Source organism: Bubalus bubalis, chromosome 24 (genome assembly GCF_019923935.1).
Source record: "Bubalus bubalis isolate 160015118507 breed Murrah chromosome 24, NDDB_SH_1, whole genome shotgun sequence".
NCBI lineage: Eukaryota > Metazoa > Chordata > Mammalia > Artiodactyla > Bovidae > Bubalus > Bubalus bubalis.
Genome location: NC_059180.1, coordinates 28169963 through 28194748, shown reverse-complemented (window position 1 = coordinate 28194748; position 24786 = coordinate 28169963). Strand labels below are relative to the sequence as shown.

Sequence of the window (24786 nt, the reverse complement as noted above, 5' to 3'; positions counted from 1 at the left end):
GTCACACCCAACCGACTGCACCCCGCCTCGCTCTACACACCCTCACATCCTCCCCACACCTGTCCCCTCCCTCTACTTCTGCCAAGTCCATGTGGAATCAGCCTCAGAAAGTGATGCTGAATCGAATCCCAGAGGTTTGGGTTAAGTAGAAAATAGCAGCCTTATTGCTTTGCCAGGCAAAGGGGGAAACAGTGGGCTCATGCCTTTCAAAATTGTATGTCCCAACCCGGGAGGAGTCATAGCAATAGTTCAAGGGTGGGGTTGCTGACAAGATTTATGTGTGTGCAGGTCTCCTCCTTTCAAATTGTGGCGCTGGAGAAGATTCTTGGGAGTCCTTTGAATAGCAAGGAGATCTGATCAGTCAATCCTAAAGGAAATCAATCCTGAATATTTATTGGAAGGACTGATGGTGAAGCTCCAATACTTTGGCCACCTAATGCGAAGAGACAACTCATTCGAAAAGACCCTGATGCTGGGAATGATTGAGGGCAGAAGGAGAAGAGGGCAGCAGAGGATGAGATGGTTGGATGGCATCACTGACTCAACAGACATGAGTTTGAGTAAGCTCCAGGAGATAGTGAAGGACAGGGAGGCCTGGTGTGCTGCTGTCTATGGGGTCACAAAGAGTCAGACACAACTGAGCGACTGAACAACAACCCTGGAAACAGGGAGAGGTTATAGAGTCAGGCAGAGGTATGTGATAAGGACGAAGGCAGTAACAGTCTTGCATTCTTCTTTCTTCTGCAAAGTTTCAAAAGGGTGGGGTTGCTGACAAGATTGGGCTTCCCTGCTGGCTCAGACATAAAGAATCTGCCTGCAGTGTGGGAGACCTGGGTTCGATCCCTGGGTTGGGAAGATCCCCTGGAGGAGGGCATGGCAACCCATCCAGTATTCTTGCCTGGAGAATCCCATGGACGGAGGAGCTTGGCGAGCTACAGTCATGGGGCCACAAAGAGTCGGACACGACTGAGCGACTAAGCACAGCTCAGAGTCTCAGGTGGTCAGGTCTTCTAATCTTCTCTGGTCGCTTTAAACTTGCCACAGGTTGTTTCTTGGCTGCTCCTCTCTTGATTAACAACTGTTTGAATCTGCCCTTTAGAACTCAGGGAAGGTCACAGAGGCTGAATGAAAGCTGTTTCCTATAATCGAAGAAATGGGGGACACAGGCTTTGTGCCCAGGAGCCCCACAGGGCTCGGCATCAAGGTGACAATTCCTGATCAACCAGTTTTTGATTTCAAGACTTGTTTTGGTGACATTGGGCTTGGTGTAAGTATTCCATTTAGGGCCTGTTGTCTTGTTTTTTAATTTATATTTTGGCTACACTGGGTCTTCGCTGCTGTATGCAGGCTTTCTCTAGTTGCAGCGAGGGGTGTCTACTCTCGAGTTGCGGTGCTCAGGCTTCTCTTATTGCAGAGACCGGTTCTAGGCGCATGAGCTTCAGTAGTTCCAGCTCAGGGCCTTTAGAGTGTGGGCTCAGTTGTTGGGGCCCACAGGCTTAGAGGCTCCAAGGCATGTGGGATCTTCCCAGGTCAGGGCTTGAACTGGAGTCCCCTGCATTGGCTTTATCCACTGCACCACCAGGGAAGTCCCTGTTGTCTTGTTTTTAACAGTTCTTTTTGGTTGTAGAAGACCAAAATTGAAGCCAAGCTTGCAAAACATAAGGGTGCTTCCTGGCTCCTGGGACATCCTGAGATGTCCCCAAATCTAAGGTACCAGCAGGTCCAGGGATTCAAAGGATATCACCTGGACCTGTTTTCCATGTTTTGCTACCTCTCCATGCTGGCTTTGTCCAGCTATAAAGCTCCCAGCTTCCATTCCCCGAGCCTCCTGGAGAAAAAAATCCAGCGATTTCAACAAAGAATGCCCGCCTGGAGTCTGGGTCACATGCCCAGTCCCGAATCACTTGCTGGAGCAGAGGGTGCCGATCACTCTCAGCCGAGCTGGGGTCCAAAGGCTGATCTGGAGAGGGGGTGGTGATGTCAGTCCAGTTGTGCCAGAAGAGGAGAGAAGAGATGCTGGGAAGTTAAAAACACAGGTCTGCAGCATTTTAGAGGATAAGAAACAAGACTTCCCTGGCAGTCCAGTGGTTAAGACTCTGAGCTTCCACTGCATGGGGCACAGGTTCGATCCCTGGTTGGGGAACTAAGATCTTGTATCCCACACATCACAGAACAAGCACCACTACCCACCTGCCCCACTCCCCCACCAAAAAAAATAAAAAACAGGCTTTCAGAGCAGGGCAGAGATTTGCTAAGGTCATTAGCGAGCTCACTGAAGCCTGGACAGAACTCAGAGCCCTTGGTCTGACTCAGTGCCCTTACCTGGCTCTTGACTTGCTTTACCCACAAGCTGTTTGTTTATTCAGGTTTGAACAGCAACTATCTACCCACAGAAACCACAGTCTATGGATTTGGAGGGAAGAAACCCCTAAGAAAGCATTTCTGTGGCTTCAGGATCCAAGCACAGCATTGCCCTGGGCCATTCAGCTCTGAGTTAACTGTCCCAGTTAGAGACCTCAACCCCCAGAAAGGCTCCAGAGCCTGTTTAGCCATGTTAAAATGGATTTTTTATTTTGAAATCTTTTCTTCTTTTGTGGCTGTATCTTGCAGCCAACAATGGTCCGTCTAGTCAAAGCTATGGTTTTTCCAGTAGTCATGTATGGATGTGAGAGTTGGACTATAAAGAAAGCTGAGCGCCAAAGAATTGATGCTTTTCAACTGTGGTGCTGGAGAAGGCTCTTGAGAGTCCCTTGGACTGCAAGGAGATCCAACCAGTCCATCCTAAAGGAAATCAGTCCTGAATTTTCATTGGAAGGACTAATGCTGAAGCTGAAGCTCCCATACTTTGGCCACCTGATGCAAAGAACTGACTCATTGGAAAAGACCTTGATGCTGGGAAAGGTTGAAGGCAGGAGGAGAAGGCAGAAGGATGAGATGGTTGGCTGGCATCACTGACTCAATGGACATGAGTTTGAGTAAACTCCAGGAGTTGGTGATGGACAGGGAGGCCTGGCGTGCTGCAGTCCATGGGGTCGCAGAGTTGGACACGACTCAGCAACTGAACTGAACTGAACTTGCAGCTTGTGGGATCTCAGTTCCCCAACCAGGGACTGAACGCAGGACCCAGCAGTGAAAACCGGGAATCCTAACCACTGAGCCACAAAGTGGTGATTTAGTCACTAAGTAGTATCTGACTCTTGTGACCCCATGGGCTGTAGCCCACCAGGCTCCTCTGTCCATGAGATTTCCCAGGCAAGAATACTGGAGTGGGTTGCCCTTTCCTTCTCCAGAGGCACTTCCCAACCCAGGGATCAGACCCAGGTCTCCTGCATTGCAGGCGGATTCTTTACTGACTGAAACACCAGGGAAGCCCTTGGGCCACCAGAGAAGTCCTCTGTTTTGAAATAATTTTGAACTTACAGAAGCTGTCTTTAAAACAGTGCAAAGAACCCCTGTACACTCTATGAGGCAGTCACTAGTTGCTAGCGTTTTGCTGCATGCTCTTTATCATTTTATTTCCAAGAATGACTTCAGTTGCAGACATGATGTTGCTTTACCCTTAAATTCTTCAGCCTGTATTAAAGACCAAGGGTGCTCCTTTCTATTATAGCACAATTCTCAAAATCCAGAGGCACAAGACTATTACCTAGTATATACATATTATCCATGGTCCCAGTCATTCTCACTATGGCAATCCTCCTCCACGCTATGGGATCTGGTCCAGGAACAAACTTGCTTTTTGTTGCCCTCTTTAACCTCCTTCAGTCTTTTCGAATCTCTTGATGCTGAGAGCTTTGCAGCACCTAGGCCAGTGGTTTTATAACTAACCTGGTCCGTTGGACACTTTAGTCAATAGAAATTGATGAGAGTCCAGACGAGGAATTCAGGGAAGAGTTAAAGGGGACTTCTACGGCAGCAGAGGGGAGGGGAACAAGAAACAGGGGCCCAAGAGCTGGAGGGCTGGTTCCTTAACTACAGTGAAGGTGGGGGCAAATCTGTGGATGGAGCTGGCGGGGTGTCTTAGGTGGTCTGCCCACCCCTCTGGTGGTGCTGTGTGCAGGAATCACGTGCTTTTGCTCCCGGCACCTCAGAAGTGACAGTCTGTGGCCTTGAAGATGTGCTGTGTGCTCATTCGTGTCTGACTCTGTGACCCCATGGACTGTGGCCCACCAGGCTCCTCTGTCCATGGGGCTTTCCAGGCAAGAATACTGGAGTGGGTTGCCATTTCCTCCTCCAGGGGATCTTCCCGACCCAGGGATCGAACCCACGTCTCTTGCATCTCCTTCACTGATAGGCAGGTTCTTTACCACTAGTGCCACCTGGGAAGTACCAATAACGAGTGAGTGAGTGACAGTCGCTCAGTCATATCTGACTTTTTTCAACCCCATGGACTGTAGCCTGCCAGTGTCCTTTTTTCATGGAATTCTCTAGGCAAGAATCCTGGAATGGGAAGCTGTTCCCTTCTCCAGGGGACCTTTCCAACCCAGGGATCGAACCCAGGTCTCTCACACTGCAGGCAGATTCTTTACCATCTGAGCCACCAGGGAAGCCCATGTGGGCTTTCTATACCTTATTGTTCATGATTACCCTGACTGCTTTTAGTCCCTTATTGTTGCTTATTTAGTCGCTAAGTCATGTCTGACTCTTTGCAATCGCATGGACTGCAGCATGCCAGGCTTCCCTATCCTTCACCATCTCCCGGAGCTTACTCAAACTCATGTCCATCGAGTTGGTGACGCCATCCAACCATCCCATCCTCTGCTGCCCCCTTCTCCTCCTGCCCTCAATCTTTTCCAGCATCAGGGTTTTTTCCAATGAGTCGACTCTTCCCATCAGGTGGCTGAGGTATTAGTCCCTTACAGTTCCTTTGTATTCTGTTGCTCGAGACAGTTTTCCAGGGGGCACTTGCAAGCACTCTGGTGGGGGTCGGGGTGGTCTCAGGTCCCCACCTGTCTCAGTTTTAGCCGACAGCCCACATTTTAAACATGTTTCCCTGGTGATTCTAATGCCCTCTCTGATCTGAGAATCACCACCCAGAAGGGTCTTCCTGTTTGAGCCCAGAGCCCTGCTGCTGTCAAGGAGGCAGGAAAATATGACTGGGCCAGCCTCTTACTCACCAGGGTCCCCACACCTGGCTCAGTGCCCGGGACCCAGTGGGGCTCAGTAAAGATGAGCCCTGGGAGGTGTGCAGGCCAGGGGCTCCGGCCCAGCTATGCCATGGAGTGGCTGGGGCAACGGCCCACCCTTTCCAGCCTCACTCTCCCCATTTGTAACCTCAGTGTGGGGGTGGAGGCTTGCAGCTTTGAAGCTTGTTTGTTGACCCTTGGAAGGTTGAGCCAGGGCACCCCTTTCCTCCCGCACTGGGAGCTGGACCTCCAATGTCAGTCACTCACTCAAATTCATCAGATGTAAATAAATTGTTTATGTAAATTCATTGACGGGAACTACGACTTGCTTCTGACTGATGGCATTTGGCAAACATGATGGGAAGTCATTTCCTTAATTAGGTTACATCATACAAGGCTCCCTCTTAGAGGACTGGAAATTCTCCCTGCTGGCTTGAACTGAGCTGCCATTCTGGGGAGGCCCATGTGGCCAGCCTCTGGGGTCTGCAGATGGCTTCCTGCTCACAGCCCACAGAATCTGGGGCCCTCAGTTGGGCCGGGAGGGCAAGGGGGAGGGTCAGCAGGCGCCAGGCCCCAGAATCCGTGTGCAAAACAGCACTGGTCTCCCCACGTACAGACGTGAAACAGGCTCTATTTTAGAACACAGATTTATTTTCTGAAACATCTTTCTTGATTCCATGTCTGGCCCAGACACACCAGACTCAGCCAACCCCAAGGGCGGGGCCTCTGCAGCCTGTGGATGGGTCTGTCTGCACTCACTGTGACTAAGAAGGTCTGCAGGGAGAAAGGGGGCGGGGGGCAGTTCTCTCACACCAGGCCCTGCATCAGGAAGACTTTCAGCAGAGGCGGAAGGGCCACCCCCAACCTCTGCAGCGCCCCCAGCTGGTTCACCAGCATGGGATGAGGGGCCCAGTGGCTGGGTCCTTAGCCTCAACTACGGATGTTTCTTCCCCTTTCCTCCTCTGGACCCTGAACTCCCCATTTCCAGATCCTTCCTTTCCAGGACCTGTGGATCGTTCTCTTCATCTCACTGAGGGAAGGTCTGGCCCTCGATCTCTGATCTTGTCCCACACGCCTGAAAATTGAGGGGCTTGCTTTCCCACCAGTTCTGAATTTGCCGACTGCATCCCAAAGGCAGCCAAAGTGTGAGGTGCTGATTGCTCAGTTATGTCTGAGTCTTGCGACTCCATGGACTATAGCCCACCAGGCGCCTCTGTCCATGGGACTCTCCAAGCAAGAATACTGGAGGGGGTAGCCATTCCATCTCTGGGTGAACTTCCCAATCTAGGAATCGAACCCAGTTCTCCTGCATTGCAGGAAGATTCTTTACTGTCTGAGCCACCAGGGAAGCCCAAAGGCAACCAGATCTCCTCATATTTCCACCTAAGCTTTGCCCCAGGGCTGCCTACCTCCAGGGAGGGACTAGAACTCTGCTGGGAAAGAGCCTCCACACTCGGGCCTTGCAAGTGCTAATCCAAACAAGCACACTGGATCCGTCTCCACTGCATCTCTCCCCCAAGAGTGAGACCAGGCTGATGCTGTACCCACACATGCAGCTGGGAGACTGGCCGGCGACTGTAGGAGCCTGAAGTTCAGCCACACAGGAGAGTGTGAGGTCAAGTAACAAAGTGATGGAGACCCCACTGACTGCTGGTTTACAGGGCAGAGTCAGGTTCCTGCTTCTCCCGAGTCCTAGAGCCACTGTGTGACCTGTCTCCAGTGCAGACGGGAGCTGTGGCAGGTCACTGCTGTGGGGGGGCGGGGGTGGGGGCTGGGATGCTTCTGATGCTCTGACGACTCGGACCCTGCCTGAGCGGCTAGAAACCAGAGAAGCGAAGTCGCAGAGCACGAGGCTCCTCACGGAAGAGGCAACACAGGTCAGCAGCACATCGCAGTCAGTCCTAGAAGTCACAGCCGTCTCCGCGTGGACAGGTCTGCTTTCACTGACCGTGTCTGCTAGGCTGCTGTCTCCAGGTGGGAAATACAACCAAGACAAATGTGATGCCGTTTCAGCCACCGATCGAGACGTTCCAAATTCCCTTGCCCCGACTAAAGGGCACAGCGGCCTGTCAGGTTTTCCGGCAAAAACTGGCTACAGTGAAAGGTGTTTTGAAAGGACTGCCAAGGTTTTAAAGAGACTATTAGTGTTGAACTTTAAAAAATTGCCCTTCATCAAGAATCAATTTACCTACAAGTTCAAGTCTCTTCTGCATCCTTTTCAAGATCCTGAGGAGGGTGGTGGAGGGTGGGTGGGGAGTAACAGTGGTCTCAGGAAAAGGGCTTCACAATGGTGAAAGAAATCTTTTCTAAATAGGCTTATTCAAAAAGCAAGCCTGGCGGTGACTAAAACCAAGGTAGTCTGCAAAATGGATTTCTTTCCCAGGGAGAGAGTTCCCAAGTTTTATAACCAGCGAGTATTTTGTGATTATTGTGTTTTCCTCACATGATTATAAGCTGGAGCAAGGCTGGAAACTCCGGAGGGTCCTGACCACAAAGTGCCAATAGTCCAGCCACCTGTTGGGGCCGGATGCCACATTCAAAGGGGCTCCACCACGTCAGAACCATCTGCTTCCCACCCCACAGATTCCCAGAAGGGATGAGAAGCTGATGGAACTGAGGGACAATCCCCCACCCCCAAACGAACAGAACACTCACTTGGGGAACTCAAGTGTGATGCTTGCTTTTAAAGTTTATTGACAACTGTTTGGTCCCAACACACAAAACAGCACTTGAACCACAAAAGAAGTGTTCAAACAAAGTAGACAGTTGAGAAAAACATCTCTTCCCCCAAAATCAATTCAAAACAAACAGTGCAAGATGGGAAAGGGGGTTTTGGTGATAACTTGTCTTTTTTTTTTAAACAGATAAATCTGATATATTCTTTCCACCCAGAAATAAAGTATTTCATCGTCTTAATTTTCATATGTCATTCTGTCACATCAATTAAGCCTCTAGATAAAAAAATAGATAGCAACTGGACTGGCCATTGTGGAGCACATTACAGACACCATGAGCTTTGCACATCTTCAAACGGTGACTGTTAAGAGTCATGCACGCGTCCCAGGCTCCTGGTGACTTCAGTGAACGGTTTGACCACACCCACACGACAGCACACAACTCCAGTCTCTTCTTTGTCTGGTGCCCAAAGAAGCTGCTCTTTGAGGCTTTTCCAAGTGACTTGTAATGGTGCCTCGGGCATTTTTTAAAGTCCACTTTCTCTACCTTCAAACAAAACTAAAGTCCACATGTGCAAATTCAGCCTTACAAAATCTTAGAATAAGGCCACTGATGTTCTCAACACCATCTTTATCATAATGTTTAAAAGCTTTCTAAAAAAAAGTGCACCTCTGCATTTTACTGACTGTCACACTATGTCTGTAGAGGGCATGCCTTCGGGAAGACTGAGCGCCACGACGCCTACAAGGCTTTCCCAGGGCCGCTCCATCTTGGTCGGGGCTGTGTGCTGAGAACTGGCAATCGTTGGCTTCATTGAAAAGATTTGGGGAACAAAAAATCTTACTTGTAAAAAATCTCTCAATAGCCCTTATTTTGTGGCATTTTATCAAAATGCTGGCTATGAAATCAGAGCCCATTTTCTGGCTTTCTAGAAGTTACAAAATAGAATCATTTCCCCAAAAGAAACCATCTAACTAGTGGAAGACCTTATGCCAACAGGTTTTTTCCTGCTCTATGAATGAATCCGCCTTTTTGCCTAACAAATACAACCCATTGTAAATGTCAGGTTTCTCCAGGAGGCATAAGAGGCCGCCAGTCACCGGACGCCTCGGCCACCTCAAGGCGAAGGTCCCTCCACAGGGCAGTGCTCCCTCAAAGGCTGGCGTTCCATAAATGCCGACATCAGACACCAAAAAACCAAACAAACCCAAACGTGCTTCCAACAGCGAGAAGTAACAGTAAAAGCAGATGCTATTAAAAGACACTGAGTTAACAGATGCAAACACACAGACACGCATACAAAGCTTCCCAACCATCAAAACCAGCTTTAAAATTACGAATACAAGGTTAAGTTGATCAACCTTGGCCTTCCTATGTACAGATAGAATTTCTGCCTCTTCCTAAGGGAAAGAGCATCGATACCGTTCCTGTCAAAGGCACCTCCCTCCTCACCTCTGATTTGTAATTTATGCATTTGATGCATATTCTAGAAAATCAGACTCTCTTCCCAACGCTGCCTCTCGACACACAATAATGTGTGTTGGAATTCAAATGCTGACTTTAAATTCATGACACCAAGACCATCTTCTTTTCCTTAACCTAATCCATGTCAAACTGGAACTTAACATAAAAGGGAAGCTTAAAACATCTTTGACTTTCTAGAAAGCTCAATGGAACCCCAAAGTGGAAACATTTTAAAAAATTTGAGATGAAGCCACATTTGTCAACTACAGACATAGTTAAATAAAAAAAACAAGGCACGCTTACAAGTCACATGGAAGCCAGGAGCCTTCACATCCAACCAGGACATACACTCCTCCTGCCTTGCCCACCCTTCTCCAGTGAGTGATCGCGCAGGACCACCGAACAGACTTTTGCTTCATCACATCTCGTGCATTTGATTAATACTGTCTGAACACATCAGTAAACACAGGCTTAGAGACTACGTTATGCTACATCTAAGATTTTACCACTGGCGTTGCTTGATGGAAGTTAAGACCACTTCCTTCGAGCTGAGTTCTTCCTGCTGTCTTCTTACAGAACACCATTCATTATACTTCATAATAATTAAGAAAAATTTGTTAAAATATATTAAGGATTCTTTAACAAATGCCAGGACTTTTTTTTTTTTTTCCCACAAACAAGTGGGGGAGAAAAAGAAAAGAAAGAAAAACTTCAGCTTAAAGCTGCGTTCAATGTAAAAGAAACAAAACGTACGGAACATGTTTAAAGATGAAATAACTGGCTTCTAGGGGGAAAACAGAAAAGGTTGTGTTTTTTTCAACCTGCTTTTGTGTGCAGAATCAGACAGTGTTTTCCCATCCTAATTCTATGTTCAAACGAGACTCAAAGCTTGGTTATAGGTGCAAAGGAAAAGTTGGCTGCCAATTTTACTCTATTTTTGGGTTGCTTTTTGGCTGGGCTTTCCATGGGGTCCTTGCTGAGCAGCGACTCTGGGGTTTCTGAGGAGGGGCTGGGAGGCGCCGGGACAGCTGCCGAGACACCAGGTGAGCTGGGATCAGGGGGCAGGTTTTCGTTCTTTATTGGTACTGGAATTTCAATTTTCTCTTCTTGGTTTAAAATCATAATTTCTGTAAACACAGGAAAGCAAAACATATTCAGTTCTAGGGCCTGCCAGCAGTGTTGGTTTTCAATTCCTCTCATTTCTCAAAAAATTAATCCCCAATTGTCACACACATGGTCTAATTTACACGTTAGCTCTGCGGCCAATACCAGGTATCACATAAGTCAGGTGTTTAAAAATTGTGTCTCTGCTCTTTCTTGAATTACAAAACTTCAGAGACCGTCATTTTGGGTTACAAATCAATGGGCCATCCGTGGTTTAAAAACACTTTTTTCTGCTTTCTCTGCCCATTCATTCTCTGTCAGGTAGTGAAGGACCCAGAAAGCCACATGTGACCTAAAGACTTCCAGACCAGAAGGGCCCTGGTACCAGGGAGCCCTGGCTCATTCCCCTGCTCCTAAGGGATCTAAGGTGGGGGAGGGAGGCACACGGGCAGGCAAAGCTAAGGAAGAACCACACGGAGTCAGAAATACCCTCAGAAATCCAGGAAGAGGGACGTCCCTGGGGGTCCAGTGGTTGAGAATCCACCTGGCACTGCAAGGGACGCAGGTATGACCCCTGGTCGGGGAACTGGGACCTCACGCGCCATGGAGCTCTGAGCCCATGCACTGCAGCTGGAGGCCGGGCGCCGCATGAAGGATCCCGCACGATGCAGCGAAGATCCCGCGTGCTGTGGCTCAGACCCGACGCAGCCCAATAAATACACAAATGTGTATTTTTTAAACTCCAGGAAGAGAAGCAGCCCACTTTTCCTGCAGTGCCCAAAGACTATCTTTCTCTGGTTGAACCACAAATGCCAATGATTAGCCTGCTGTGTGGACAGAGCCACATCACTTGGAAGAGATGTGTCCTGTACTTCAGGCTCCCACTGCGTGTGCGAGGGGCTCCCACACCGAAGGCTCACAGAGGCCCAAAGTGACGGCAGGCACGCAGAGCCTCAGCGCAGCTCTCAGGCTGACACTCTCGGGGGAAAAATGGACAGACCTGTCAACGCCACTCGAGATTATTTCTCTCCCCATCACACGAGGATGGCTGAACTCGTACACTAAACGAGTGTACTAAACACCAAAGCTACACCCACGAAAGAGCTACCCTCAATTTCCTATCAAGTCTAGGCTTGTAGGGATACCACCTCTGCTGTTGCCACAGCCCAGGTCTACCCAGCAGCCAGGGAGGCTCAGGTCCCCCTCTCATCTTCCAGACAAACAGCCTCTTTCAGGTTCTTTCTCTGGGTGACGGGGCCCGAGGCTGGTAAGACTGAGGCCTGTGGTCAGCAGCAGGGTCAGCCCCTGGACAGCAGTGTCAGCAGAGCAGGGAAGGACCCGTCACAGCAGAGGAGGCAATGGGGAAAGGCCCCCCTCGACACGGCAGGCGGGCTGGCCTCTCGGTGGGTGGCGATACGGCACGAAGACGAGAGGCTGGGGCTCCAGTCCTGGCTCTGCCCCTTCCTGGCCTGGCACCCTGGGGCCCAGGCCAGCCCTGCCTGCAGCACAAGCTGGGGTTCAAGATGCAGATGCCCTGTCCCTCCCCTATTCACAGCCCCCTGGAGCCCCAGGACCCTCTGAGACCTTTAGCTCATGTCTGGTGACAGGTAGGGGTTGCCCCTGGAGCTGCTGCACTTTACAAAGTGGGGAGCACAGCCGAGGCGGCCCCCATGTGCTGCTCCGTGGGCTCCCTGCCTGAGCACAGTTGCAGTGCCCTCAAGACCGCTGTCGTGCCCTGGCCTGCTGCTTCGCCAGCACCTCAGGCTGTGAGCCCAGCCCTGCAGGAAAGCTGACAGGAGAAGGGTCTGAGTAATCCTCACAGGTATTTTTGTGCCTGCAAAGGTAGAGTGGCTCCCTACGTCCACCACACAGTTAACGTCTTGGCGTGAAGTGTCTGCTGTCTGACTAAAGCCACGAGAACCCAGTCCCCCAGGGACGCAGCGTCTCCCACCTGAAGGCTCCTGAGGGTGCTCCTCAAACCAGATGAGATCGGCAGCCTGGAGAACGACGGGATCTGGCCTCAGCTGCGGGGACGGCAGGCAGGAGGGGACGGGCGCACACAGGAGGTCCACCGGGGAGTCGTCCGTCAGGCGCAGCAGCTCCTGCTCCGCAGGATGGGGCCCTGGGGGAGGCGGGTGGGAACGGGAGGAGGTCTGCTCAGGACCAGGCAGCCACAGCATTGCCCGAGGCGCGCCTTCTCCCTGACTCCCTGAAGTCAGGACGTACTCAAGAACGCAAGGTTTTTAAAAAAAAAAACAACCCGCTAACAGAAAGGTCTGAGTCCTCTCTCTAGTAAGTGAAAATGCTGCAAGCAGGATCGCCCGATTTGTGTTATGAACAGCAAAGGACAATTTAAAAACCCATAGCAAGTCCTTGAAGGGAGCACATGTCAGGATTAGAGGGCTCGGGTCCCAGTTCTGTCGCTGCGTCGCTGCGTGCTCTCAGGTAAGCCACTGCTTCTGGAATTTCAGTTCTTGGTTAGGATGGAGGTGACTGCTGAAGCCTGTGCTGACAGCCCGAGACGACGTGCTTTGTAGTGCTTTGTAGACTGTAAGACGCTGCAGAGCCGATCACCCGATCAACACAGAGCACAGCAGCGCCTGTGACTACTTAAAACGACTTGCAGAGCCCTAAGATAAACTGGCAATGGGCGCAGAAGTCAAGGGAGCTGATCCCTATCTTGTACACCGAGAGGGCCACATAAAGTCGGGGTGCCTTGACGGCGCTCTTCAGTTGCACTAGTGCATTCCTGTCAACTCTTGCGCAGGGAAGTCCTGCGATCAAGACTCCCCGACACGCCTGCAGTCAGGGGTCGGGCCCGCAGCCCCCTTCCCCGCCAGCCCTTGACCGCAGCTTTCAGTGCCCTTGCCCTGGCCACTCTTGGCAAGAACCTTGGGAAGTCAGTTTAGAGGAATCCCCTCACCCCCGATATCTCATCAAGCTCCTCATCCCACCCCACCCCCAACCTTTGAGGTCTAAGAACCCTCTCAGGTCGGCCGGAATCCCCCAAGCCAGACATCTTCTCTTGAGTGTTTTCAGTCACTGACGCCCTGGCTCTGCTCCTTGCCTGCAGAGCTAAGCTCCATCTCCCTTTCAGAGGGCAGCAGAGTTGATCCCACTGCAACTGTCTTCAAGTATTTCAACAAGCGTCAGGATCGCTTTTCTTTAACACCTGAACAAGCTGCCATACTGTTGTAACAGGGGCTCCCAACAGCCTTCAAGAACCTTAACTGGTCAACCATCAAATGCAGGCCAGTTTTTTTCTCTGTTATTAACCAAACGCCAGACTCCTTTGGAAAATGTACCAACACGTCCCGTTAAAGAATGAAGACGACCTGCTGTCATCCTTTCCTGACCCGCTCTGACTCCCCCCAAGCCGTGTCCTGGCAGCGCCACCAGCCTTGGTTTTCCCTCTCTCACCGTCGCCACCCACTCCGAGTCTGAGTTCCGAGGCCGGGGGAGACTCGGGCACCTCCAGGATGCGCTCGGGAGCTGAGGGCTGGGTCTCGTGACTGGCAGGGGAAGGACCGAGTGAATTCACGCGACCTGGAGGACAGAAAACACCCGTCAGAGGGGGAGCAGGTGACAGACCTGGGGCCTGTGAAGGGGGGGCAGGGATGGGGCGGACTTACTTTTCATGTCATTTTTTAACACTACAATTCTCTTATGACCATGTCCTTTTATCCAGACCACCTGCACACAAGACATATTACTGGTTATGAAGTGGAAAAGGAGAGGAAATAAACCCTAAAATTATACGTCTGGTAACATACTTAAACATACTAGGATTTAAAAGTAAATTAATGCCACAGAAAATTTTTCGACACTTTGTTTTAAAACAACAGAGGATGGAGACACACACCCTTTATAAAAAGCTGTGTAGTCTTAGAAATCATGAGACTTGGTTTCACTCCTTAAGGTTCTTAAAGATGTCACATCCCAAATACCAGCTCTGGTATATAAATGAAGTTGGTTCTCATGCGGGAGCTCTCACCAGCTTTTCCAGATACTATGTTCACCTTAAAAAGAATGAATGGCTCCCTCATGCCTCTCAAGCTAAAGCTCACTAAACCTAAAACAAAGGCCCCTACCTAATCATGCTGCCGCCGCCTCTGCCAAGAAAGGGCAGCAGTGGCCGGGGCTCCCAGCACTCCCCTCACAGCAGTGGCCGGGGCTCCCAGCACTCCCCTCACACGCTGCTGCCACCAAGCCCCTCACCTCGGCTCTCCTGCTGTCCCGGCCTCGTGTCCTTTCCCACTTCAAATGCCAGGCTCCTTCCCCTCCTGGTTCTCTCCACTCCTCCACGGACAGCACCCCTAGGCTCCTCTGCTCTCCCCACGGAGTCCCCGCCCGTGTAACTGAGTGGTGAGGCACCCACTGCCCCCCCCCCCACTTCTCATTGCCCTGCGCCTGCTCACAGTGCCCGCCCCCGCCCCTCTTCATCACGTGGTTAATCAGCTTCTGAACGTCCTGAGGACTCTGCTCTGGGATCCCCATGCCTGGTCCTCCTCCGATGAATGTAGCAAAGGTTTGCAGGATGAAGAAGAAACGCTAAAATAATTCTTTTTCTTTTTTGGCCAACAGTATGTATGTTTTGAAAGGACTGGTTCAAAATGCCTGCCTTTTCATTCTGTCCAACAGAGGCCACCCTTCAAGAAACTCAGAAAACGCCCACCTGTGGGATGGCTCCCAACAGCTCCTCCACACTACTGAAGCCATATGTCTTGGGCTGCAGTGTTTCTCCCACATACTTGCTATAGGCCATGGAAAATTCATGAAGGAAAAGCTGCTGGTAGTGGTAAGTATGAAGCAAAGACCGAACGTTCTTGGCAAACAAATACAGACTTGTTAGCTTCACACACTCCTCTGTCTTGTCATTAGTAAAAACCTGGTCCAGGAGAAAACAGCAGTATTAGAAACTTCCAGAGTGACGGGTCCTGCCTCCTGGGAGAGTGGGTCTCTAAGAGTGAAGAGAGACGCCAAGTGAAATTTGAAAATGGGTCATAAGCCAGGGATTCAAGGACGTCCTCCAAGAGAGGACTACAGCCTTGAGCAACTCTAATTCTGTCTGCAGGTCTCCGGCAGTAGATGTCTGAAGAAATGGTGTGTCAGAAAGCAAGGAAACTGGTAAACTCAGTGAAAGGAGGCAGTGAAGAGGGAGAGCTGACCCGCAGGTGAACAGCGCGGCAGCAGTGGGGACTGAGGCCACCGACCCTCATCTCCCCAGGGACACTGGGATGCGGGCGACGACTTCAGCGTCCTTTCAACAACAAAAGCACAAAACTCTTCTGTCCTCAAGAAAGTAAATAAATCTCTTTACATAAGTCTTTAACATGCCCTCCCTGGAGATCCCTGAGAGAAGGGATCTTTCCTAGCCTTAGCTGGCCACAGGACGCCTTTTGTCCTGAAACGTCGTACAACTAGTGTTCATGTACTAGTTCATACTTGTTCTGATGTGTGTGCTCAGCATCCAACTCTTCTGTGACCCCTTGGACTGTGGCCCGCCAGGCTCCTCTGTCCACGGAATTCTGCAGGCAAGAGCGGGTTGCCATTTCCTACTCTAGGGATCTTCCTGACCCAGGAACTGAACCCACCTCTCTTGCCCTTCCTGAACGGGAAGGCTGATTCTTTACCACGAGCGCCACCCAGGAAGCCTAGGTGTCCTTTCCAGATGGGAAACTCACCAGAGTGTGGGTTTACAGCCATGGGGGCTGAGGAGAGGGACACCCAGAGCAGGCGGAGTTCTTGTTAAACTGACCTAACAGAAACCTTGCAGAAGGCAGGCGAGGATGATCAAACAACAATGGCAGGAAGTCCTCTCCCAACTGGGCTAGCGGGCCCATCAAGGAAGAATACCAAGGACAAGGTATGGTCTAGAAGGTGGTCAAGGGAGCTGATTAATGTTTGCCCAAGGAGAGAGCTTTTAAATTATTTAATTATCAATCACATGGCTATACGGTAACAATCATTTTCTTACATTGCTGATTTAGTTAATATCCTAGCTAGAATCAATTTCTTTGGGGGGGACTATATTAGGTTTCTGGTATTAAAGTTACTTCAGGTTCATAATAGAAGTGGTGTGCTTCCTTTTTTTTTTTTTTTCCAGGTGACCTAGAAGAGGTTTTTAAAAAGTTAGAGTTATTTATTCTTTAGGTGAGCTGAAACTCAGTTCTTAACCCATCTAGTTCTGGTGCCTTTGGGGTTTTGGGTTTTTTTTTGGCCATACGGTGGGGCACGCAAGGATCGTACTTTTCCTGACCACACCCCCAGCAGTGGAAGCTCAGAGCCCTAACCACTGGACTGACGGGGAAGTCCCCCTGGTGCCTTTTGTCAGTAGTAAAATTTCAGTGATCTTCAGTCTAAAAAAATTTGTGTTAATTGGTCTAAGTTTTAACTTCTTAAAAATCTGGAGTAAATTTGATCTTTTTACTGGGATCTTACTTATTTCTCCTAGGAAATCAGTGACGACCTGGTGACCATCCAGTCAACCTTCCTTTCCGACCTGCATCTGACTGCTAAGTGACTTGAAGCATCACGTGAGCCGCCTAATTCAGAAAGTGGTGGCAGCGCCAGCATCCAGCCCAGCAGAGGAAAAAGGCACCTCAGTCCAAGGAGCCAGAGGCCGGGGCTCTCGTCCCGGCTTGTCACTTGCTTGGGCAGGGTGCCTGCCCCTGCCAAGGCCTCTGCTCATCTGTAAAACGACCAATCAGCCTAATCTGGACCATTCTGTGATCGAGAGATACCCGAGAGAGTGATTTTCATTACGGTAGTTCCAGAATCATTACCATTCATACCTCAACTAAGTAAGGCAGACTCTTCAGAAGTTCGGTCAAGGTCATGAACCCATATTCACAGGGGTTGAGAGGAGTGCTGTGGGTGCTTTCATAGTGTCTCTTGAGCTCATCGACAGAAAGGTGGGTGGTTCCCTCCCAAGACATCAACAACACCAGCAGCTGGGCAGTGAGAGCACGCAGAGACTTGCGGTTGATCAGCTGAATCTGTTTGCCAGATTCCATATCAGCAACCTGGGGGAAACAAGAATGCACCCTCTTCAGGACTCGAGAGATGGCCCGAGTCACACCCTGTTCATCTAGTTTCAGACTGGCAAGTGAGACCATCAGAGGAAGATCCGTTTTTCTGCAAAACTGAAGTACAGTGAATGGGTTTGCTGCAAGTTCTCGGGGACCCCAGACCAACACTATGGAGCAACTGCAGAACTTTTCTCTCCTGCCCCGCTAGTCCATGATCAGAAACACCCATGGACACCACCACTCCTCCAGGAAGAGACCAGCCCGCTGACGTCCACTGGCACAGCTTATGGACTAAGGGTTGGTGTTCTCAGGGAGCAGGGGGTGGTGAGGCTGCAGTGACCCTCCACAGAGCTGCTCTGCACTTGACTCGCCCCCAAGGGTATGTCCCAGGGACCGGACACAGGAGGTGACAGGAGGCCTTCTCTGCCCAAAGGCAAGCAGCATCCCTCTAGTCCATCAGGAATGAAAAACAGCTGGTGCTGTCACGTCTGACTGTATGTCTAGTTCACAATTTTTTTTTCAGATTCTGAAGGAGATAAAGGGTTTAACTGGTTCACTGCAGAGGGAGGGAAACCTTGTGAGAGAGAAACAGGTTATCATTTGGGGACCAAACAGCACGTGAAGAAATAGGCATTTGGTGACTGAGACCTGCAGGCCTTGGTCAGGGGCGAGTCTGTGACGTGAGTCACACCTGAAGTGTAAACACGCAGAGCTCCAGGATGCACACTGCTCAAGCACGGGTAGGTGAACCACTGCCCACCATGCTGGCTGTTTCCCCCTTTAGCTGATTTCCAGCCAGCACCATGGTCAAGAGCAGGGGCATTGGTCCCTCAGAGGCAGAGCATGGGGGCAGCACTTGACGAGCCAGTCCAATACCAGTGCGTCTCTGGTGCCGACGCCCACCCAGAGATGGGACAGGAGGCTGGTGGGTGGACTCTGACTCCACTACTGTGGTTACGGATTCAGATTCAGAACTGCAGATTGCCTCCACAGACCTGGGGTTTAATCAATCAACAGATCCAAGTCCAGGGGACTCTGAGGCATCTTCTTCGATTATCTGCCCAGATCATTATTGAAGATTCCTGACCTAGGGTACACCCTGGAATCACCTAGTGAGCTTATCAAAAATGCCAAGGCTCAAAACACACCTGGCCTCATCTCTAAGAATCGCAGAGGCCTCGGCATGTCTCAGAAGCCCCCAGGAGACCACCGAGTGCAGCCGGGGCGGCACTGGAGCTGCTGCTTCACCACGCCACCCCAACGCCCCAGCTGCTGGCCCTCCTTCATCACGGTCGGTGGTCATGGCTTAGGGTCTTTGGTCCACTAAAGACCACCACTGCCATCATCCTGAGCAAACGCACGCCCGGGGGCCCGTCTCACACCAGAGCTTTCAGTTTCTCCATGTTCTCATCTCCAAAGACATACTTTTCTACTCTGTTCTACTCCAGACCCCAACCCAGGCCACACTGGAGACCTTATCACTGCCCACTTCCAGAATCACTCATTCAACCACCCCGCCCACCACACACACACGCATCCTGCACCCAAGGGCAGGGAGGCTAGAGCCAACACTGGGGTGGGAGACAGGAAGGCAATGTGAATGCTGAACTCTGACGCTTCTTCAGCTCTGCCAGCACAGACTCCTATTTCGTCCTGGTTCAGGAGCCCTCACCTTGCTTCACTTTGCCCTTTCATCCATCTTGGCACTGATGGGCCATTGCCTCATTAACATTCTTGTCAGTACTCTACACTGCTTTGTCCCTAGGCCTTTTCATTGCACCCCTTTGGCAAGAGCCCACCTTGAACCTTCTCCCCCTAAGCGGCTGCGCTCACCTTGCACGTAACAGAGAACAGCTCTAAGGGAACTCCCTCCTTGGCCTGGTGACACACACCAAACTCACCCCTATCTGCAGCTGCCCCACCCCTTTTCCCTTCTGTCAAAATACTAACCTCAGACCTATGCCTCCCTCCACGGAATGCCAACACCCACAATTCTGGCCTCCTCGGGACCCTCACCCCCTCACCCCTTCTCTCCTAAGTCCGTCTCTCTCAGGCAGCTCCTCTGTGGCAGCTCTCAAACACGCCAAGCCTCCCAGACTGGAAAGAAGACCTGCCCCTGAGTTCTCATTGGCTTGCTCAATACCGTGGTCTCGCACTCTTCTCCATCACAGGCAAACACGCCAAAAAGCTGCCAGTTATCTGCTGCCGATTTTGTGCCTCCTCGTTGCTCAGCCCACTCCACGTGGCTTCCGTCTCATGCCACCCTGACGCTGCCACTGCTCCGGCTGGCAGCACGTCGACCTGCCTGCACTCAGGCTGGCCCCAAGCTCGCGGGAGTCCTGCTGCACCCGCCCTCTCTTGGGAGAGGTGCTGCCAGCCGCCCCTCCTCCTTGGCCTTGGCCATGCCCCCCTCCAGAGTCCTTTCTGTTCTCAGCTGCTGCCTCCCTGCCTCCCGTGAAGGGTCTTCCTCCTCTAACTACCCAGCACAGAAACAGACTCCTCCCACAGCTGTGACTGGGGCGGCCACCACTCCCCACGTTTTCCTTCCATTTCTTCCTCCCTGCAGTGAGTTATCTTGGTTCTGTGACAGGGGCAGCCTGCAAACCGTCCGGCCGCTCTGCCCAGGGCTGGAGGGTTGACGCAGTGCAGGCCGGGGAGGAAGAGGCAGCCACCCTCTCCAATTCAGCCTCACCAGCACCCAAGGCAACTCTGAGCCCCAGACTGCTCCTAAATCTACTCCGTAAGTTCAGAAGGAAGTGCTATAGAACATCAAGTAACACACACTGGAAAGCAAAACTATACTCCCAATAAATATTAAAAAGAAAAAAAAAAAAAAAAAAGCCAACAGGGAGATGGATCTTAAAAAAAAAAAAGAACCTGGAAAGAAGAGAGCTGTAATTTCAGTCTCCCCAAAACTCTGTAGACAAAGATCTGTGTAGAAGGATCCAACTTCAGGTCAGCAGGACTGAGACATCTGAGAATAAACACCCTGGGATAAACAGGCGACTGCGTCGGTTCACAGATGTTACTTTGGGGAGGCTGCTAATAGACCCACAAAGGCAATCCCCAAAATCTCACCCGCCAAACCCAAGTCATCTCTTATGACGGAGTAAGGTATTAACAACACAGAACGTGTTGCACAACAGCGGTGAGCAGCGCAAGGTGTAAATACCAAAACACTAAATCATATGCAGCTATCCTAATGAGGAGTATACCACCACAAACCTCACTCTGTGAAAGAAAATAATCCCGTTACCTTTACGACATGGCAGAGTTTCTGTGTTAATGCTGAAACTGAACTGACATCGTAGTCTTGGAGACGAAATGTGTAACCAAAAGTCTTAGCATATTCCTTAAGCAGATCTGTCATCATAAGGCAGTTATCTTTTTGGGACCGAAGGAGTTTAACGAACTGGGCAGCTAGAGCTTTGAATCGTTCAACCTCTGTCAAAGTGAGGATCTTCTCTTCTCCACATTCCAATACCTTGGAAAACACAGGAGGAGGAAAGGGAGAATGTTCATGGGATAAACTGGCATGAAAACATATACAATCAAGAACTAAGAAGCACTTCTGTCCAGTTTCAGTTTTGCAAGGTTAGAAAGTTCAGGAAATTGGTTGCACATGAGGATATCTAACACTGCTGAACTGTACACTTAAAAACAGGCAGACAGGTAATGTGTTTTATCACACACAAAAAATTTTTAAGCACTGTGCAGGTCAAAAATGGGTGATAGCAGGGACTTTCTCAGTAGTCCAGAGGTTAAGACACCACACTTTCCAAGCAGGGAATGTGAGTGTGATCCCTGGCTGGGGAACTAAGATCCCACACGCTGCATGTCGCAGCCAAAACAAGTGTGCATGCTCAGTTGTGCAAATTTTCATCCTTTTTTGTAACTCCCACTTCCAAGGCAAAAAGGCCTAGATTTTCCTTTATTCTCCCCATATTGTTCTGAAAAATAGAATTTCTTCACTTACTTGTAAAATATCAGGTATGGCTTCAAAAAGTTCAAGTAGTTTGGTAAAACCATAGTATGCAAGTTTGCACTGCCGGCCAAAGTGGTGATGGTAAGAGGGGATAAACTTATTAAAGGGCATCCGGAAATGGGGTTGATGCCGCAGCAAATCCACAACATCTTTGGAGAACTGTTTTGTCCTTTCTATTTCATCCTGAGTACGTTCTTAAAAAACAAAACAAAACAAAAAACCCATAAACCACAATTATCTTTGACCCATTTGTATTCTCATCATTAGTGCAGTTAGTCCTATGCACTAGGACTATAAGAGATACCATCTTTACCTTCCAAACACAACCTAAAACATACTCTTCTCTCTTTCCAAATGGCTTTCAAACTTGATCTAGGGCAGAACACCAGGAAGCCATGACACACACACGCACACATACACACCTATGTGACTTCATCTCACAAGCTAGAAATAATCTCTCTAGCCCCTTCACCTCCCCAGACCCATTCCATATATATGAACATGACACACATACATATCTCTGTACTTTTGTAATCTAGAAATTATTTTATTAAATCACACTTCTGGATATTCATGTGCTTTGTTTATTCAGCTGCTCTTCAGTTAAAACTGCTAGCAGCAACAGGTACTAAAAGTTTAACAAAAATACAGGGGGGAAACATTTAGATGTATGTTTCTATTAAATTTTAAATGAGGATTCTAGAAATAATGACCAGTCATTTTAGCTTTGAAACACTATGACTTCATGGACTTCAGCGTCCTGCAAGAGCATAGTTTAAGAATGTTCCACACATCAACATGCGTGGAAGAACATGACTGTACATAGATTTAATTTTTCTTAGTTCCCATTTCAGACCTCAGCTGGAACTAGCAAAATGTGAAAGATGAAACATTCATTTGTGTCTTTTTTCCTTCTCAGGTGTGCAGAGGAAAACATCTTAAAAGAGTGAAAAATCAGACAAGCAACAGCCAGGTAGCTGACTCAGGTGGGTAATTACAGCAGAAGCAGCCACAGACAGGCTAAAGGAGACATTTTTAAAAAGTGCTGGTTATGCTTCCTTTTCCCTTAGAGTGAATTCGGAAAAAACAGCCTGCTTTTCTTCTCAACAAGAGCCTTCCCCTAGTCTGAAGCAGCTAGGATGCACCGGCTGGCAGTGCCGAGTTCACGCTGCACTTCCCACGGCATCTCCAGGAGCCACAGGGGGCGAGCACATCCCTGCGTGGCCCCCTGTCACAGTAACCACGGGGCCAGACAACCTCCTTCCAGCAACGGTAAGGCACGTACCTCTTCTGGGGATACAAATCATTGCTTCACTATCTTGTTGGGACAAGCAGATGGTGGTGTCTGGGATCTCTGATATGATATCAATCAACTCACAAACACCATATTCAGTGACATCCCAGTCCTTTGAGAAACACCTAGGTTTTAATCATGGAGATGGGTGAAGAATGAGAAGCAGTACTTGCCAAAATCACTTTTTAAGTTTTTCCCAAAGAATGCTGAATGGAAAACTTAGATCATTATTCTTAAATTCGGAAGAACAAGTGTCTTAAAATATTTGTTTTTATTTTTTTCTCAACTCACCAATGATAAGCCTGTGCGAATTCTTTCACAATGACTTGTTTGCTGGCTTGGGATTTGAGAAGTTTCAGTAGATCCTGAGTAAAGCGCTTCACCTGGGCTCTGTGGGTAAGGGTCAGCAGACGTTTGGAGCCCATTCCAAGAATCTGCAAACCAGACGCTTGGGTTATTTACGCTCCTAAGACCTTGGCAGAGCCTGACTCTCTTTTTGATGGCTTGGGCTCTCTCTCCTGTTACCGCCCTCAGGGTACAAATCCTTCTGTACGATATCTGCACTTTGAAACACAGGTAGATAAACGAAGTGTGGGTGTCAGAATGAACAACTGCTCACGTGCCTGGGATCCCTTTTTTTTCCTCGCATACTCTTTCCTGAACAGTCACATGTTATCAGCCTGGGCAACTGATTTTGTCTCTAAAAGACAGCTCAAATTTTGCAGGCCATGTTTACAAGTGGGAAGCGATTATCACACTGTAGGTTAATAGGCAAAGACTCCTTAGGAAGCTCTGTCAGGTTCCAGTCCAATAACTGGTCTTGAACTCCTTCATGAGGAAAGTAAGCCCGTGTTACAGCAGCTCCTATGGAAGAGTTAGAGAGGACTGTGCTAGAAGGAAGGAGGGCAGTCTACAGAGGTGAGAAGGAAAGTACTCCTCAGTGCACTTAAGAGTTCCTTTTAGTTGGAAACTCACAGCTTTCTGAACAACTGAGAAGACACACACATGTATAAAGAAGTTTTTACGGGATGCTCTGCTCTGACTTCTGAGGAATTAAGTCACCAGCTACCCTGTTTCTTTGGCAGAGAGAGTCAAAGCCACAGAGGGACATTTCCACTGTTAAACAAATGAACTCTCAGCACTCCTTACCTGCAACACATGAGGCACTGCTTCTAACAATTCGATCAGCTTGGAATACCCATAGTCCGATACCCGGCACTGCTTTGCAAAATGATGGTGGTAAGAGGGGATGAAGTTGCTAATCGGTATGACACAGGATGGTTGGTTCTTCAATAGATCAATCACTTCTCTACTGAACTGGATCAGCTGGGGGTTACCCACAGGACTTTTAGAACGCAGAAGCCAAGGGTCTAATACATATTTGGAGAGAAAACAGGAACATGCAAAAGACATAAAGCATGACTGCAGCAGCAGAAAGAGAAATAACTAACCCCGCGCTCCCCGTGTGAACGCAATAATGACAAATGTAGAAGGCCAAACAGCCGTGTCACTTCCCCGCTGCTGAACTCTGGTCCTATACAACCCACAGGATAACCCAACTTCTTTACAGACTGGAGAATGCTTTCCCACTGCTTCTGGAAGTCAAGTCGCCAAAGTGAAGCGTGCTTCAATGCAGTGAGAACTTAAAAGAGAGAAGAGTAGTATGGCGAAGGCCAACACAACACTGTGAAGCAATTCTCCTTCAATTAAAATAAATTTATCTTCGGAGAAAAAAATGGGGATTCCAAATAAATTAGTTTCAGTTAAAAAAAAAAGGGAAGAGTAGATATAGAGGAAGTTTAAAGCTTAAATGGTTGTATGTCACAGAACCATTTGTGATGTCCTCACTAGCATACTTTTCCATAGAAACAAAATTATAAATGGTTGTTAAGCAGGTAGCCCAGAAGAGCCTAATTAACCCAGAGAGGGGCTGCAAATGTTGCCCAGATAACCATGGAAAGCAATGATGCAGAACTAGCATGAGATAAAACTAAGAAACAGGTTTTCAAATTTATCTTGAATGTTCATATAATTAAGACACTGATTATTTTATTTACAAAAGTATAAATAATCAGATGGAAGCCCTTATAAGGGACTAGTGGGCTA

The 24786-nt window shown here is 49.3% G+C and overlaps 1 protein-coding gene across 3 annotated transcripts in view; it reads right to left on the bottom strand.

Annotated features, from left to right (window-relative positions):
* Nucleotides 1-7797: 7797 nt before the first annotated feature.
* Nucleotides 7798-24786, bottom strand: part of MARF1 (meiosis regulator and mRNA stability factor 1) — a 39573-nt gene continuing 22584 nt past the window's right edge. For 2 of the 3 annotated variants that reach the window (XM_025275196.3, XM_044935709.2), the window contains 11 exons: nucleotides 23830-24050; nucleotides 22972-23114; nucleotides 22672-22805; nucleotides 21378-21580; nucleotides 20658-20885; nucleotides 17165-17395; nucleotides 15046-15258; nucleotides 14003-14063; nucleotides 13791-13916; nucleotides 12322-12492; nucleotides 7798-10393 (listed from right to left, as the gene is read on the bottom strand). In XM_025275196.3, coding sequence (XP_025130981.3) covers nucleotides 10149-10393; nucleotides 12322-12492; nucleotides 13791-13916; nucleotides 14003-14063; nucleotides 15046-15258; nucleotides 17165-17395; nucleotides 20658-20885; nucleotides 21378-21580; nucleotides 22672-22805; nucleotides 22972-23114; nucleotides 23830-24050 — 1976 coding nt within the window. In that variant the 3' untranslated portion in view covers nucleotides 7798-10148. The remainder of the gene's footprint in view (nucleotides 10394-12321; nucleotides 12493-13790; nucleotides 13917-14002; nucleotides 14064-15045; nucleotides 15259-17164; nucleotides 17396-20657; nucleotides 20886-21377; nucleotides 21581-22671; nucleotides 22806-22971; nucleotides 23115-23829; nucleotides 24051-24786) is intronic. The other variant, XM_044935708.2, reaches the window with a different exon arrangement.